This window comes from Eucalyptus grandis, chromosome 10 (genome assembly GCF_016545825.1).
Source record: "Eucalyptus grandis isolate ANBG69807.140 chromosome 10, ASM1654582v1, whole genome shotgun sequence".
NCBI lineage: Eukaryota > Viridiplantae > Streptophyta > Magnoliopsida > Myrtales > Myrtaceae > Eucalyptus > Eucalyptus grandis.
In genome coordinates, this window is record NC_052621.1 from 10,631,280 (window position 1) to 10,648,818 (window position 17,539).

At 39.9% G+C, this 17,539-nt stretch overlaps 2 protein-coding genes across 2 annotated transcripts; one reads left to right on the plus strand and one right to left on the minus strand.

Moving 5' to 3' along the window:
* Nucleotides 1-4,077: 4,077 nt before the first annotated feature.
* Nucleotides 4,078-6,868, plus strand: LOC104421685 (protein disulfide isomerase-like 5-1). The gene is made up of 5 exons (XM_010033724.3): nt 4,078-4,299; nt 4,903-4,961; nt 5,061-5,236; nt 6,231-6,332; nt 6,540-6,868. Exons 1-4 carry the CDS (start codon nt 4,183-4,185, stop codon nt 6,323-6,325), a joined length of 447 nt encoding a protein of 148 aa, XP_010032026.1. The 5' UTR covers nt 4,078-4,182; the 3' UTR covers nt 6,326-6,332; nt 6,540-6,868.
* Nucleotides 6,869-14,214: 7,346 nt separating this feature from the next.
* Nucleotides 14,215-15,969, minus strand: LOC104421687 (probable 2-oxoglutarate-dependent dioxygenase AOP1). Its single transcript, XM_010033727.3, has 3 exons — nt 15,521-15,969; nt 14,711-15,032; nt 14,215-14,613 (listed from the first exon to the last, which is right to left on the minus strand). The coding sequence occupies exons 1-3, from the start codon at nt 15,880-15,882 to the stop codon at nt 14,356-14,358; spliced, it is 942 nt and encodes a 313-aa protein (XP_010032029.1). The 5' UTR covers nt 15,883-15,969; the 3' UTR covers nt 14,215-14,355.
* Nucleotides 15,970-17,539: the final 1,570 nt, after the last annotated feature.

The following is a 17,539-nucleotide window of genomic DNA, read 5'->3' on the forward strand; positions in this document are numbered from 1 at the left end:
TAATAGAGTGAAGCTCTTTTACGCACCTTAGCCAAGACAATAGGAATATCGTTGACTTGTTTTGAAACCGTTTTGGTTGCGGTCCAATATATTGTTATTATTAGGAAGATGCCTTGAGGCGTCTTGTCGCCAAATTTTTGCCCTTTTGTTGCACTGATCTTCCATCGAAGTTTCTCATGCTATCCTCCTAATGAATAACTAATCCCCATGTTGTGTAAGGATATCGCGCCATATGTTGCCTATCCATTCACACTGGAAGAATATATGTGTTCTGTTTTCTATATCAGCCCTGCATAAGTTACATTAGGTATCAATGAAGTCATCCATTGTGTTACAATCACTGTTGTTTGCTGTCGGTAGTCTATTGCGACAAATTATCCAATCAATAAAATGATATTTGCTAATGCCACTACTCCAAATTATGTTATACCATTTCACAACTGGACTCCCACGTCCAAGTTCGTCATATATATCTTGGCTTGAGTACTTTGAGGTAGAGATAATCAAGGTTAGAATAGGTTGCAATTTAAGAAGACATTGTCAACCTCAAGCCATATTTCCCCCTAATGTTGAGCTGCATAATTGAAGTACCTCTGCATTTGTGTTGTCAACTCAAATACTCCAAAGGGAAGAGGATGGATGATTGATGAGGTTCGATATCGTGCGGCCTAACAAAACTTTGTTCCATATTGATGGTTTTATGTGATGGGCTGGTTGGCCCGTTTCGCCTATGTTGGCAAAAGTCCGGCCCCACAAGATTAGGGCCCATGGATGGAGGGATATGATGAAGGGTACGTTTAACTCTTGGAGGGACGTATAAAGGAGAAAGAGAGAGGGAGGAACGCACCTTTTGGCATTTTTAACGTACGTTCCTCCTCCCTCTCTCCCTTGAAACGGTCCAAAAGAAAACGGTAAGCAAAAGGCGAATCTATCTTCCCTTCAAGGCCAATTGTCGTCATCGGATCGAACGGGATCGGTTTCTCTTCCTCTTATCGGCGTCGGTGTTTAATTTGTGGTTAACAAGATATGCTCGATTCCGTGGTGTGCTTTAGGATCGGTGATACATGTGAATTTCCCGGGCTCGTCTTCCGCATTCGTTTTAGGGATTCGATTTAGTGTCGAATTCGTTTTTGGGAATCCGACAATCCCAACACATATGTTTAGATCGAGTGATCCTAATCCTCCTTCTCTTTTAAGTTATCAAATTACTTACAATACAGCCTTGTGCGATCTATGATCTAGTGTAGTACCAGCTCATAGGGAATGTCAAATCCTCTTCTCAACCTTGTATAAAGGAACATATAAGATGTCGAATTGATTAATTCATGTAATTGTTTAATGAAACTGCACGTAAATTATTGTTTGGGTTTAATGCGCTTGGTGTATATATATTTCATACTTTCCAGCATGTTAATTGTTTTGTTATCTGTATTCATATATTTATATATGAATTGAAATATATTCTTAAGGCATTATGATATATAATTTGATTCACATACCTTAATGACAATTTTATCATGAAAGTGATTAAATCTTAACATTTAGATATAATCAAATTATGAAATAATTATTCTATATTATAATTTAAAAAATTCAATTATGAATGGTTTTTTAGTCACCAAGTGGCTGAACCTTAAGGCCTCTTGAATTTTTGAAGTTTTAACATATTCTATTCAATTATCCATGATCATTTGATGTTATAACTAAAATTGATATGTTATACTTATTGATGTCATAGATATATTGAAGTTCATTTATTATAAGAACTTAAGGATTTACCTAAAGGTTAATCAATTGCTTATTATTTATTGACGTAATAGTTGTAATTAATATCTCTTGTTAAATTTGTTTGTAAATTCAAAGATAGCAAATAAATTTTGATGGAGGTTATTTATATTATTAGATAAAAGTTATCAGTAGCATTATGAATTTAATGTATATTGTAGGATTACCTAAAAGAGAGCTATGATGTACATGTATTGTTTAATTTGAATATGATTATGTCATATTCTCAAAGCATACGTGTTTCTTTTTATTTGTATGTTTCGTCTGTTCCTTTATCGAATCGATGAATTTCTCTAATTGAATATTTATAATAATTCAATGACCATATTGAATGAATTAAAAGCTCAAAGGTGACATTATACGTTTGGCTAAATTTTGGTCATTATTTGTGTCATTTTTTAGGTTGAAAGTGTAATGCAAATGTTGAAAGCCAAAATCCTTTGAGGAAATGCAAATTATATTTGGTAAAAACTTTGTGCAAAGCGACTTTGGGTTCAAGTTGTGTTTGACAAAAAAAAAAGACTTTGGCTGTATTTTATTATTATTAAAAAACACCTAGACCCTTCATTGAAGTTGGCAAAGGGCTTAAGTTACTAATGAGCCAAATTTGACGCGAGCGGCCATCAACTAAGGTTGCCTTACCTCAAGCACCTAGGCAATCACTGCCTTGGTTTAGCAATGTCATCGGCCTCTTGGCTTTCGTTGGGCGATCTAACCTCGTTAGCCTTCACACAAAGAAGATATACAATAATAATTGGGGGCAAAATTGAAAAACGAAAGAATTTGTAATGATAGTTATGGAAGAAAAAAAATTATAACTCTATTTCAACATCCCTCAAATGCTGAAGCCTTCTAAATGCTAGCATTTGGCCAAAAACTAGGGGTATGCAACGAGAATCACCTCCATCGGAAACCACTCGGATTGACTCAAACCGATCGATTTGGTCAGATTCTTAAGGATCTCGGTCCGGTTCCTGGTCCTACAAGTGGAACCAGGGTTTGGGCAGTCCGCTTCCCAATTCCAAGGGAGGAACTTGATGAACCAAACGATTACTTTTTTTTTTTTTTTTCTTAAAAGTAAACCTAACCTAAGCCAAGCTAACAGTAAGCCTCATCGCCTAAAATTGTCAAAGAAAAGTAGTTGTATTGTCCTCAAAAGTCATCCTTTAGTTACTTCACCTCACTTGCCCATTATTTTCTACACTCCTACAATGTCCTCATTCTCCTGGGGATTTGAGCCCCTCCTTTCCCCACCCCCGAAATCTCCCCCTCTCTGCATCTAAACAGTAGCAATGGTGAACTAGGAGATTAGTCGCCAGCACCACCGGCAAGTGAAGGAGATAGTCTTGAACACAATAATCTAGCTCCACTTTGAGAAGACCCTTGATAAGAAATGTGTGATCAACTAGTAGAAGAATGAGCTCCACCGCCTCTTCCTCCTCTTCTTCATCTTCCTTGCCCTCCTTTTCAATGCCTTCTCCTAGTCATTGTCCCTCCTCCAATGTCGCCTCGCCAAGCCCCAATCTCCCTCGCCCCCCTCATCTTCTACATCTCTATCGCCTAGACCTCCACACCATCAACGGCTTCAAGTACCCATGTTGATGTCACAAGATCGATTCCATAAGATTGTCGGGAAATTGGATTGAACTGGTCTGGTCCCCAATTCTGAAAACGAAATTGATTCATAGATAGAATTAGATCAGACCGAGAATCGATCATCCTTACTAAAAACCCTTGAGAAGGCTTGTTAAACACTCCAACATCTCTCTAAGGGGCTTTTAAGGTCGAAAGCTTTGGAAATTGAACCAAATGCAGCCTAAATAATAGAGACCGCCCAAATCGGGAATAGTTCAGATCGAATTGGACTGGCCAGTTTGGTCTGGTTCCTAAGAATATCATTCCAATTCTCAATTCTTAAAAGTGGAATTGGCATTCGGGTAGGTCTAGTACCCAGTTTCAAAGAGGAATTGGACCAGACCGAACTGACTAAGTATATATATATAATTAGTAAAATATGAACTAAATACTATATCAATCTTATTCCAAGTAACGATAACAAAAGTAATGAAAAAAAAGAAATAATTACTTTTACTGAACTGGACCAGACTAATGGTTTGGTCTGGTTCTTGCTTTTAGGACTAACTAGTCTTCCTAGTCCGATTTTAGATTTTACTTTGAAATTAGACCGGATTGGGAATCGATTACCCTTGCTAAATAATAGAGTACTACTAAATAATAGACAAGGTCGAAAAGAGAGATGGCCGGAGTCACGTGCGGAGCACGTACCTTTTTTCCTCCTTGACCATCTCATTAGCGGCGTCTTTGATCTACAGGCGCGAGAGGCTTTGGGAACGAAAACGAACGATCTTTGCATCGGCCGCTTTGGAATCGTCAGCCATGAGGGGGAATCGGTGCGCGGTGCTTGTAGTGGCGTGGGTTCTCCTTTTCGGCATAGCGAGTCGTGCTGCCGAAGCCGAGGTCCTCACTCTAACGGCCGACACTTTCTCCGACAAGGTGATCGATGCTCGCAAAACCCTAAGTTGTCCGATGGCGTACCGGCTTGGCGGTTTCCCTGTTCCGCACCGTGAATGTTTTTCGTAGAGCCTACTGTTTCCGGTGATAATATATGCAATCGCGAGGGCGTTTAACGGCTTCCCGTTTTGGGTTGAGCGGGCGCAGCTGCTTGAATCGATCTCAATTTGCAGGTTCCTGTGATTCTCGCCTGTATCGCGGGATTTCAGTGTCTTGGACGTTCTGTCCGATGCTGATGTTCGATCTGGTTGGTTGGTTGGTTAGGTTCACCGATAGATCGCGCCACTTCGCATGACGTTCAGTTTAATAGCGTTTGTTATTGCAAACCCCCCCGTAAATAAGGGGGAAAAGGAGGAGGGTTAAGTTGGGCTTAGTCAGAATGTCTAATTTGGTGGTTGGGTTTTGTCCAGTTCAAGTAATGATGCATTTGGAGTTTGCCGTTTTGATGTCCGAATTGATGTTGGAGACTAGATGATGAAATTGGTCCCGAAGAATTAAGTTAGGAAATCTGCTGCATGATAGGTTCATCTGTAAGATATTTGAGGATCTCATTTGTGCTGTACTTATGCATTTTATTCTGTCCAGATAAAGGAGAAGGACACTGCTTGGTTCGTGAAGTTTTGTGTTCCGTGGTGTAAGCACTGGTAAGTAGCCCCGCCTGTGTCAAGATTTTCGATGAAAGTTTGCCGTGCTATTTTTTTACTTGCCTTTTTAGTGATTATTATCGTATTGATGGATTTTAGTAAAAATCTGGGGTCGCTGTGGGAGGACCTTGGCAAGGAGATGGAAGGTGAAGATGAAATAGAGATCGGAGAGGTTGATTGCGGAACCAATAAGCCAGTCTGTTCCAAAGTTCACATTCATTCTTATCCTACTTTTAAGGTATTCTACGATGGAGAAGAAGTTGCAAAATATCAAGGTAACAATCAAATGCCATGTTTTGACAGCGTACCAGAACTTTCAGAGAATCTGGATTATTATGATCCTTATTGTACAACTTAAATTTACAATTTTTTTTTTCTAGGAAGCAATCATCTGTAGAACTTTCCCTGTGCTAAATTTGTGCAGAGCATTATGTTGGCCGTTGGAATTCCTTTAATAATGGTAGATACTTAACCCATGAACAGGATAATTGTAGTTCAGTTTTAGATTTGTGGAAGTTAAATCTTGATAGATGGCGTGTCATTGGTATAAAAATAGTGTATGTGGACTCAAAATAGTGCATGGCCTGTACTCAAACTTGGGTTGGAATATGAGTCTAATGTCTGAGATCTGCTAATATTATGTTTTTTATATATGTGCTCCATCTGTGTGGGTGTTCCTTAAATGCCTTGGAGGGAGATTGTATTAATATGTTAAAGGGCAAATCAAATTCTTAAATGAAGTGCCAAAGCAGTATATACATGCAATCTGAGAAAGTTGTAGGACTCAGAGAACAAACTGCAAGTATAGTATCAAGTATCTGTGTTAGTATTGGAGATACTGTATATAGGCTGATAAGTGGGTTTTTCCGGATACATTTCCACCTATAGAGCTGGCTCAGCATTTTGTTTCTGAAGCTTGTCAAGTAGGCTTCTGCTTTGGTCATATGTGTGTAGACCATCATATGAGCATTTATATTCACTTCAAGTTTTCAGTCATAGTCCTAGCAAAAGAAGTTGAGGATCTGTAGATAGTGACTATTTCTCTCCTCTAAAATATGGCTGAGTTCAAGTTACAATTACAGTTGAAGAATCAACAGGAGAGACTGAAAAGTGAACTGAGGAAACATGACTAGTAGCTGATTTCTTTTGGAGGAAAAAAACATTGTTTGCATCCAATATATCACCTAAATCCTGCCTTTTACCCTCGCTAAACTGACAGTTGTGATATTATGAGGGGAGAGCTAACCATTTCTTGGAATCCTGTGACAGGTCCAAGAAATGTTGAGTCACTTAAAACATTTGTTCTAGAAGAAGCAGAGAAGGCAGCAGCCAAGGCTCAGCTTGGTGATGAGCAGGATTTATGATTAGAAGGTACATCACAGAGCAATGGTCAAGAGATTATTTTTTGCATGTTCAAACTGTTGGAATGCTTCAGCTGTTGAACTTGCATGGAAATTACTGAAGTTTTTTTTTTTTTTCCCTCACTTTATTTGAAGAAGGTTTTCATGTTACAGATTACAGTCACTACACATTCTACCTTGCATTTCAAACTTTAATTAAACTGCTGATTCTTTGCAGTCATTGAGTCATCACAACTTACAACTGGGGGAGACCACCTGCCATCGGTGAACAGAAAGATATTTCGGAGTACTGACACCAGCAGAGCAATTATTATGTACTCTTTTTGATATGTTGCCTTCGATTTCCCTTTTAGTGTGATGGGCATTACAGTTGATAGCTTGCGGAGAATGTATAGGATAGCGATAATGAGGCTATTTTATATCTGACCAGTCACATTAAGTCTTTTTTTCATTCATTGTATCCTCTGATGTTACCATTGTTAATCTGATACTAGTTTACGATGAAAAATTATTGTATCTGTACTAGCAATTGCTTTCATCTTTTAATGATTTTCACAGTTGAATTCTGAATCTTTGTTAGCTCGGTGGACTCACGGTAAATTCTGCAACTGCATTTGTAGTTCCGAGAAAGTCTTGTACTGATAGATCTCATTTAAAGCATATTGTTTTTTCTTCTAACTCAAAAAGCTGATCCTGTTGAGGAGGCAGCTAGCTTCACATCTCATGCTATCATTATGAACTGCGCTGGTCAGATCGTAAATAATTATGCCCCGACCTTGATCCCCATCCTGAGTAATATAGTCTGGTCGGGAGTCCTCCAAGGAGCTTAAGTTTCTGGTCAGGCCAGTGGGTTTGTGGAGATTGTCCCCACAAAACTCTGTGGACCTTCTCTGAGTATCTCCCATTGGGTCGATTTGCTGTTATGGACATAATTGATCAAGAGTGTTGAGAAGAAGAAGGATCCTACTAGAGCAAAGGTCACCGAGTCTGCAGCTGAGGAGTGTACAAAATAGAGGTTTATCCAGGTATGCTTAGCCCCGAATGTTCTGACAATAGGAATAGATACAGGGGGACTTGGTATTTTCCTCAGTTTTCTTGGGGCTTGGTTTGCTTATGGTCAATGTGCTGTAAATTTCCTGCTTCCTTTTAGCTGCCATTGCCAGAATAGGGTGTCTCTTAGGACATAGAAGTCTCTAGTGTTGTATTGGCCCATTGTGTCACCTGAAGTGGCCCAAATTGCGTGGTGTGGATATGCCCAGACATAAATATGAGTGGGTCTTATGGGAAGTAAAGGCCTTTTCCTCTGGATGTTGCCTACTGGCACATATTGACGATACAACCACGTGAAGAGGAGGGAGAGTGAGATTTTTTTAAGAGGAATGAAAGAGAGGTAGAAAAAGCCGCCTTAGATGTTCTGTACTTCCAGTCCTTAACTGTGAAACTAGAGGAGTTAGAAAGATTTGTGTAACCGGAGGTTCAATGCCGAGCGGTTCTCGGAAATACAATTTTGTTTCCCCTCTAGAGGCTTGAAAAGAATGTTTAATATACTACTTTGTTTTTTCTTCCTAGCGAGAATTTCCTTTAGTTGAGGTGTAGCAGAGGAGATTACACTTACCACATCACGCATTTCTGCAAATCTTTGATGCCGACAAAGGAACTCGTCCTAAATAAAACCATCACAATTTAAGCCAAAAGAAATCTTAACGAGTTGAATTTTATGGGAATCTCATTTATGGTTTAGCTGGAATTCTTATGACAGGATGGAGCCAATTGTGGACAATATCTATTTAGCTCATAAAATTAGAAGCACGACAAGTACTAATAGAAAGATCCGCTGAACTAGGTAGAGAGAGATCGTATCTATATAAAGAGCATGTAGCATGTATTATTTAACTTTCTTTCATTTTGAATTTATGAAAAATATGTATGGGACTTCAAAGCAGCATAATTAATAGAGGATCCACGTCAGATTTTGTTGATTTGATAAAAGTATAACAGAAAAGATCAATCAAGCTTGCCATTACTTCGGGATCATGTTACTGTCGCAGGATTAACTTGATCATCGCTCAAGATTAATATCACGTGTCATTAGCAGCACAGGAAAAATTAGAACTGTATTAAAAATCTGCACGGTATATGGAAAAATAGATGGATGCTGTGTAAATAAAATTCATTTCTCAGAGGCAAAAAAATGAAGGGAAGCTCACTCCCTACACGGAGCCCTTATTTGGTTTAACATGAGGTACTTGAAAATGGATGTATCAAATCACATATTATCGCTGTAATGAACCATAAACTATTGATGGTTTTGCTTTGCGGACACGGAAAATCGATGATCAATATCCAAGGTCGCTATCGGACATGCCGATAAAGCAAGAATATCTACAAATGTAACATCCACAAATATCTCCGAACCTGCAATAAGTTAGCGGTGGAAAGTTAGATCAATCATCCAATTTGCACATGGGGCTGATATTTAGTCGGATTAAGACAAAAGTAGTTAAGCTCAAATGATTTGGAAACTCATACCTTGGAGACGAGTCTTGTGAATGGCTTATTATGGTGAATCGTTGATCCGATATTTCAGTTTTAGAGGGCGTGATCATGCATCTCCTGTTGGAATTGGGAGTGTTTTTCATGCCTTTGATTAAACATTGGATAACAATTCAGATGCATCCACAGGTTTCTTGAGAAAAAGATTATAGGAGATGATGGAACTTCGTAGATGAGGATAGTGGTAAGATTGTGGCTCTAATTGTAATGAGATATTGAGGCGTGAAGCATCAAGGGACGAGAGCTGTATATAAAGGCAAAGAATTGGCCACTCTCTTCATTAGTGGATTCACTTGCCTATTTTGCATTCCACGTATTCTCATACCAAGAAATATGATAAATGGTAAGTTAGGTAAGAATTGTATAATCCACTAATTTGGCAATGCCTATCCTTTGGTCGGTACTTGACTTCTAAGGAATATTCGATGTATTTTTTTTTTGTCGGTCATATTCGATGTATTGAAACATAGATTAATAACTATTTTTCTTGACTGAAACAGCAGAAGCGGCAATTTGATGGTAGGTTAGGTATGAATCGTATAATCCACTAATTTGGCAATGCCTATCCTTTGCCCAATACATAGACTTCTAAGGAATATTTGATGTATGGAAACATAGATTTATAATTATTTTGCTTGACTGGAATAGCAGAAACTGTAATTTGATGATTGATATTCAATTTCATTATTGGATGTGCTAATAAAATGCGATGTAGCTAAAAGCCATAAAACATTAATACTACTCTATAAGCACTAGCTTAGTCAATTGTCAATCAAGCTCTGTGATCTCACTTTTATGATGAATAAATGGAGGGAGAAAAATACTTTCCAAAAGCGCCTAGTGACAAATTTACGCGAAAGATAGCATGTAATACTAATATAACGAATTAAGAGCAAATGAAAACTACACATCTTTTTGAACAAAGAAAACTAAAAATTTCTTCTAATTGAGATCTATTTAGTTATTCCTATTGGAGATTTAATATTTTCATTGGCCACAATATTTTTTCTGAAGAATGTCAAAGTTGTTTGCTATTTCTTGTTTGTAGATTGATCGAAATGTGAAGAGTAGGGGAGATTAAGCTTCTAGATCAGTATGCACAACGAAAACTTTGTGAATTTCACTTATGTTAAGATCAATATAAGAGGACTGGTTGGTCCTGTTAGACAGGCGGAGATCAGGAACCTCATTAGAGTTAATATACTTTGTTGTGTTGGCATTTTGGAAACGAAGGCTTCTCCTGCTCAGTTCCCTTCTATTTCAAGTGACCTCGTGCCGGGCTGGATTTGGATTGCTAACTATGAGCATTTTGATAAAGGGAGAATTTGAATCGGTTGGAATCCCATGCTGGCTGATTTTACCTCCCTTTCCTTCTCCCCCCAAGCTATACATGGACATTTGAGATGTCTTTCCACTGGTGATTCCTTCTATCTCTTTGTGGTTTATGTTGAGCACAACTTCGTGCATCGGCGCCCTCTGTGGCAAGATCTTATTCGCACTAGCTCTTCTCGGATCAGTGCTCCTTGGCTAGTTGCAGGCGATTTCAATGCCATAAGATTCCCTTCGGATAGGATTGACAGCCTTTCCACTTGGCTTCCATCATACGATGAGCTTGAGGACTTGCGGTATACTGGTTGTAGATTCTCGTGGGCTACATCCTCCGGGAAAATCGCAAGTAGAGAAAAATTGATAGAGTCCTCATCAATCCTTATTGGAGTAATGTATTCTCATTCTCTAAGGCCTTGTTCCTCCCGGTTGGAATTTCAGACCATTCCCCAATGGTTGTAAAGATTTTCCCAACTCCAAAGACAAAGAAACCTTTCAAGTTCTTTAACTTTTGGATCCAACATCCGACCTTTAACTAGATAATCCGCCAAGCCTGGGACACTCCGGTTAGAGGTACGGCCATGTTTATCCTCTATGTCAAATTGAAGCTTGTTAAAGCTAAGCTCAAGAGCCTTAATAAGGAGTCTTACTCAGATATCTCCGCGAGAACCGCATCAGCTCGTGAAGCTCTTAATGCTGTGCAGGAAGCTTTTCACTTGGATCCTTTCAATTTGGATCTAGCAGCCAAAGAACGAGAGTGCATTAATACCTTCTCGGACTTACGCCTTCAGGAAGAAAGCTTTTATAAGCATAAATCAAGAATTAAATGGCTGGAAGAAGAGACCTTAATACCAAATTTTTCCACCACTTGGTGAACAAGAGGCACCTCCTTAATCGAATCATTTTGCTTCGAGATGATGTTGGAAATACGGTGCAGGAACCCCCCCTAATCCAGCAGTTGGTTGTTTCTCACTTTCGTGATCTCTTGGCTGCTGCTAATCACAATACCCTACCTTCTATTTGTTGGAATTTTGTTTGTTAAAACAAAATGAGTGCCTTTTACTTTGTCCCACATAGAAAAGGTGGGAGTAGGAGGATTAGTTTATTAATGAGGAATTTCCCTTTTGTAGTTAAAGGAGTGATTAGGTGGGGCTAGACCCCACCATACCACCGCGTCTTGGTGCGCGGATAATTACGCGATTTTGGCATTAATCCATTGTTATTTATTATTTTATTTTATATTTTAGTTCAAAGGTTGCCTTTTAATTTGAGAATTTCGGAAATGAAATATAAATGAAAATTCGAAATTCTATTTAAAAAAAAAAGTTATTCAATTTTATTTGTGTCTTTTCAAGACAACCTTTGGAAAATTACTTATTCGGTTTTAATTTATCCGAAAGGATTGCAATTGTTCGTTTTTCGACTTCTTCCGAAGAGTCGAATGGTTTATCCAACAATTTTCTAAAGACGTGTTTGTTCGCAATTTTCATGAAGAGTTGCAATACTGTTTCATATATATACTTGTCATTTTCGGAAAGAAAAGAGTTGTCATTTTCGAGTTCTCTTTCTGAAAAAACAGCAGCCAATTTTTCGATTGTTTCTTAGAGAGACCCTGGAGAAATACTAGAATTGCTATTTAGTATTCTCATCCGAGACTTTGTTGTATCTGGAGGATTTTTGCCGGTGACCATTAGCAACGTTGTGGGGCAAATAAATCCTTAAAGAAAGTGATATCACGCCTCAAAGTCCGAGTTGTTTTTACTCGATCCGATTTCATTGTTCAACCCTTTTCTAAAGACATATTTTACCAACACTATTCATGATATTCGGTCGGTAATCCCTTGTGCACTAGACGACAGTCAAATTCCGCTTCTTTCAAATCCCGTGTCGGAAGTGGAGATTCGAGATTCATTATTCTCCTTAGCAACTGGAAAAGCACTAAGCCCTGATGGATTTGGAGTGGAATTCTTTTGACATTGCTGGGACATTGTAGGCCCAACGGTTACCTCGGTGGTCTTGGATTTCTTCAATACATGCGAGCTCCTTAAGGAGTCTAACAACACCATCCTTACTCTTGTGCCGAAGTGCCTGAATGCAACTACGATCAATGACTTCAGACCTATTGCTTGTTGCAATACGTGTACAAGTGCATCACGGAGATTATTGCAAACCGTTTGGCTGCTGTTATGCCTAATGTTATTAGCCCTACTCAAAACGCCTTTGTTAAGGGGAGACGTATAAGCGACAATATTCTGCTAGCCCAAGAGCTCTTTGCTGGGTTCCACTATAAGCCGCATAAACCCAAATGTGCCATAAAGGTTGATTTCAGGAAGGCCTATGACACCCTTAACTGGGACTTCCTTAAGGTAACTCTCCGAGCTTTTCGGTTTCCACTTCATTTCTCTAGACTTATTATGCGTTGTGTTCGCTCGCCACACTTTTCTGTTACGCTGAATGGAGAACTCCATGGTTTTTTTCCAAGTGGTAGGGGTATTAGACAAGCAGATCCCATGTCACCCTACCTATTTACCTTTGTTATGGAGGTGTTTACAAGAATTCTTAATATGCAAACTAGCCACCCCTCATTCCAATATTTCTGGAGGTGCAAGTCGACTAGACTTTCCTACTTATTCTTTGCCGATGATGTCCTACTTTTTGCGGAAGCGACTACACCTTCTCTCACTTTATTAAAGGTGGGCATTGACACGTTCTCTCGGTGGTCGGGCCTTCATCCGAACCTCCACAAGAGTGAGATATTTTTCAGGGGTTCCCCCTGATTCCCGAAGCACATTCATGTCTCTTTTTGGATTCCAAGAAGGTTCCTTGCCTTTTCGATACTTGGGAATTCCTATTATTTCCTCCAGACTTCGGAAAGATGACTGCATTACTCTAGTCAACATCATTACTTCGAGGGTGCAATCATGGACACAGCGTTTTCTTTCCTTTGCGGGTCGTTTACAACTTACAAGGTCAGTGCTACATTCTGTTCAAGTCTATTGGGCCAATGTTTTCATCCTTCCAATTTCCTCTTATCTTTTGGAAGAATTGATTATGACTTATGTGCCTTTTGCAATGTCACGCCAGACTCTATCGACCATCTTTTCTTTGATTGTCCTATCTCGGCGACTCTTGCATTTTTCTGGGCCAGTAGATGTAATCTTCCTTGGCGTAATAGGTCTTGGGCAGAGAACCTCCTTTGGGCCTTGAAATTCCTGTATGGTAAGGATTTTTTCCACTCCATTGCTCGATTTTCTTTTGGGGCCTTGTGGCATTTAATTTGGAAGAAAAGAAATAGTATAATTTTTCGGGGAGAAGCGTTTGTGGTTTTGGCTTTGAAGAATCATCTTATCAAAGTCGTTAAGGACGAAGTGCTGACCTTCAGTAAGGTACTAGATAACTCAAGAAACATGCGTCCCCAACGAGGGTGGGGTTTTGACCCTTTCGTTTTCCACACTAGCCCTAGTCCTCCTCCTTAGTGGTGATGTCTCCGACTCTCTAAGGCGCTTCTCCGGTTTCCGTCGGGGATCGGCTGTCGGTTCCTGTTCCAGCTATTGCTTTTCTTCTCGCCTTGCTATTACGTGTTGCCACTCCTTGTTGACGGCTCTTTTGTGCCATGGTGGCATTTTCTGTTTTGTTTTTGCCGGTTGTTTCGGCTATTTTCGTTTGTTTTTTTGTTGTTTTTCTTTTTTCTGGTTCTTTTACTTCAAATCCCTTCCACTCATTCTGCCTCTTTGCATTATAAGCGAAAGTTCTTGACGCCGGATCTTTTGTATAATTGGCTAAAGTTTAGTATATTCTTACCTTTACAAAAAAAAAAAAATGTAAGACTTTTCAGTGAACACATGACAAGGACTTTTGAGTCATATGTCCTTGTAGACGTAAAACATCATTTTATGCAGCAAGGAAATCAAATCGGTTTTTTGGAAAGGAATAAAGGAAGCTCCATTAATTTCGTAACGTGGGTGGACAACACCCGATTTGCGGCAAGAAATATGCCTCAAATAACCTCTGCATCAATGACCTTTTGACCTTTCTATACCTCTTTATTTCACAAAAAAAGAACAAAGAAGATTGAGAGACTGCAGTCTCCTCAATCTCTTCTTATTTCGCATTAACAGGCGAAGACTACATTAATTCTGAATTAATCATGAGCGCTAATTGGCCTGAACTCCACAGTAGGTCTTGATAAGGCTCTCGGCCTTGATGCGGTTGTCACTAGAGTCGTAGTAGCAAAGGAAATCGATGTGATTGAAAGGCTTGTATTGCCGTGGGTGTGCTTTGTCGATGAACTCCTCAGGGGTCTCGATCATCCCCGAGATGTACGAGAATGTCCCGAGAGAGTATCTCACTTGACTCTCTTCTCTAACTGCCACTCGGTGGTAACAAGCTTTGATCCTCCCATTGCTCCATGCCTGATCAAGAATGGACCACACAAAATTAGAAATGATTTTAACTTACTTGTGCAAACTAGTGCTAAGAAGAATTTTCACGAGCAAATAAGTGACTCACCACACATGCATCACCGGCCATGACCATGAATGTCAAAGCCGAGGGCTCGAAAGTGAACCACTCCCCGTCTTTGGTCCTCACTTCCAAGCCCCTAATGTTGTTCTGGTGCAAGTAGGACAAAAAGCTCTTGTCTGTATGAGCGATCGGGTTCACGTTAGCGTCAAGGTCTGCTGGTTTTTTGTACTTCAAGAATCGTAGGAGGTACGTGCAGGATTCGATGTAAGGGTCAAAGCATTTTTCGACACCGTAACTCTCGCAGACCATCCTGAATACTACTTTCTCTATCTCAGCTATGAATTTGCTATAGTCATGAACAGTTTTGCTGCAGCCAGAGAAAAACAGAGAAGTTAAACTGGAGTAGTCAAACTTAGCGCACCAACTTTTTATTTTTTTTTAATGTTTTTCTCGATGCCCTTGATAAGCTAAAAGCCTGCTGGAGAGCCCAACTCTGGTCATATTTTGTAAACCAAACGCGTTTGTTATGCGAGGCAATAATTTTTATTAGGTTTACTACCAAAGCATATAAAAGTTAACATATATACTGAATAACTCGTTTTCTGCATCTCGAATGATTTTGTCTATATGATCAAGCTACGACTTAAGTTTATCATACCACTGTAATTTCTCTACGGAGACAAGATGAAGGTGCTCCGTTCATCAAAACATTAGATTAATATGAAGCATATTGATATAAGGTTACAGGATATCGATTAAAAGTGATGTTGCAGATGGTAAATAAGCATTCGAGACCTCTTTTATCGAAGTCTCTTATACCTTTAGTATCATACATAAAGGGAGAAAGATCAGTACCAGAAGTGGTCATTTCCAGAGGGCCACATGATAGAGGTGAACTTTTCACACTCTTCAAGCTTCTCAGCACCGTCGATGTTCATGCCCTCAAGGAGAGGAGTCCCGGGGACTTTGGCGATGTAGCCATGGGAAGGCTTGAAGTTGGTGTTCTTGATCTTGGTTTCATGGGGGAGGTCGAAGAGATCCTCGGCGACACTAAAGACAGTGTCATGAAGGCCAAGAGGGACGTTGGGGTGATCAACGATGAAGCACCCGTGATCCTCAAGAGCCTGCACGATCACTTTGCAAGCTTTCTCCCATGAACTTGTCCCCGGTTTCGTGCATTCCTCGGAGAACACTATCACTGGGATTTGGGAAACCATTTTGTTCCGACTATCTCTCTCAGCTCTATACCGCTCAGACCACACACACCAAGTGCAAAACTCTGTTTTTAAGCTACTCTCTCAAGCGGGTGCTCTTTGCTTGATGAATTGCCACAGCGCGTTTGAGCCTTTTAAAGGCAACTGAGAGATATTTTAATGTTCTTTTTGTCAAACCTGAGGGGCGGCCGAAAACCACCAAAAAAACAAAAAAGGCTGTCCATGTCGTTAGCGGAATATTCAACATGGCGATTCTAGTATAGGAGGTCGCATCACCGTACGCCGTACACCATCTTGCGATTGATTCTCAACTTTGACTCACAATAGTCTCGAAGGTCACCCTCATAACGGTATGTGTCACTTTTAAGAGTCGGCTTAAAGGGCTGTTTGGTTCAGCATTCCCAAGGCCAGTACGAAAAGCCCTTTAAAAAATTTAAACCGCTTGGTTCAAAGATTGAAGCCCATACTTGTAACGCTAAAGATTTGGAATGCTCCGGAATGCTGAGGGGGTTTAATGAATTTTTCTTCCAATATTGCCCTCACCGATAATTGGGTTTTCTTTTACCCTCAAAAATGACTGTTCATCATCTTCCTCGTCTTCCTTGTTTCTTCAAGACCAAAGCTCACGCTGGCGGAGCTCAACCGGCCGGAGCTGTCCAACCTGAGGGGCGGCCACGAAAACCACAAAAAAAAAAAAAAAAAAAAGTTGTCCATGTCGTTAGCGGAATATTCAACCACCACAGCCAGCGCTTCCAGTATAGGAGCCTCCCCCTCGTCGCATCACCGCTATTTTGCACTATCAAAATAAGTGCGATTGATTCTCAACTTCGACTCACAATAGTCTCGAGGGTCACCCTCATTATGGTATGTGGTCCAAATCGCGAGACAGACAGACAGATGGAGAGAGAGAGAGAGAGAGAGAGAGAGGACGTAGCATCCACGTTACCACAGCTTCGAGTGCAAAAAAGGGTTTGCTTGCTTGTTGCTGGGAGAGTATCCACGTGATGGAAAGGTCAGGCACTGCATAAGGTCACTGAGATCTTTTTCTCCATATGGAATTAGTGGTTGAAATATAAAAAGGAGCGACATTCATGACGAAACTAACATCGATGGTTGAGTAATCAAAATCCCAACTCAGATTTTAGGCTCCAAATGACTATTCGTAGCAATGGATGGTCTTACGTGTAGGATAAAGCATTTAAGTTATCTACTCATTGGCCATTCGGTCATTATGTGCACGTTCCAGTCATAAATTTCTACGTTGAATCATTACCAAAATTGAAATTATGTGTACGTGCTAATTGAAGGAATTCATAAGTGGATTCCAATTTCGTGATTTTGTTAATGCCTCGTTTGGATCCTTTAATGAGGAATCGATAAATGGATTCCCCTTTCATGTACTCTCATTGAATAAAATTAGACTATGTTCCTATCAGGCGGATGATAATATTTAAGGTCTTTCGACAAAGTACATCTTGGCCGTTGAACATTCAATGGTTAAGATGTAGTCACCTTTTTAATTTTTCATTTTTTAGCTTTTTATCTTTCTTCCCTTTCGGTTTTTTTCCCCATCGATCAGCCCCTTTGTTGCTTGCCCGTTACCGGGCCACCGCCAGTCGATCGCTGCCATGAGCCTTCGCAATCGTGCCTCCATGAGCGC

What these genes read in the sequence shown, in the direction of transcription:
- LOC104421687 (XM_010033727.3), bottom strand. Translation starts at nt 15,882, where the DNA reads ATGGTTTCCCAAATCCCAGTGATAGTGTTCTCCGAGGAATGCACGAAA. An exon ending in TCTGGAAATGACCACTTCTG is followed by an intron (nt 15,033 to 15,520) that starts GTACTGATCTTT and finishes CTCTGGCTGCAG; the next exon opens with CAAAACTGTTCATGACTATA. An exon ending in TGGCCGGTGATGCATGTGTG is followed by an intron (nt 14,614 to 14,710) that starts GTGAGTCACTTA and finishes ATTCTTGATCAG; the next exon opens with GCATGGAGCAATGGGAGGAT.
- LOC104421685 (XM_010033724.3), top strand. Translation starts at nt 4,183, where the DNA reads ATGAGGGGGAATCGGTGCGCGGTGCTTGTAGTGGCGTGGGTTCTCCTT. An exon ending in CCGACACTTTCTCCGACAAG is followed by an intron (nt 4,300 to 4,902) that starts GTGATCGATGCT and finishes TATTCTGTCCAG; the next exon opens with ATAAAGGAGAAGGACACTGC. An exon ending in AGAAGTTGCAAAATATCAAG is followed by an intron (nt 5,237 to 6,230) that starts GTAACAATCAAA and finishes ATCCTGTGACAG; the next exon opens with GTCCAAGAAATGTTGAGTCA.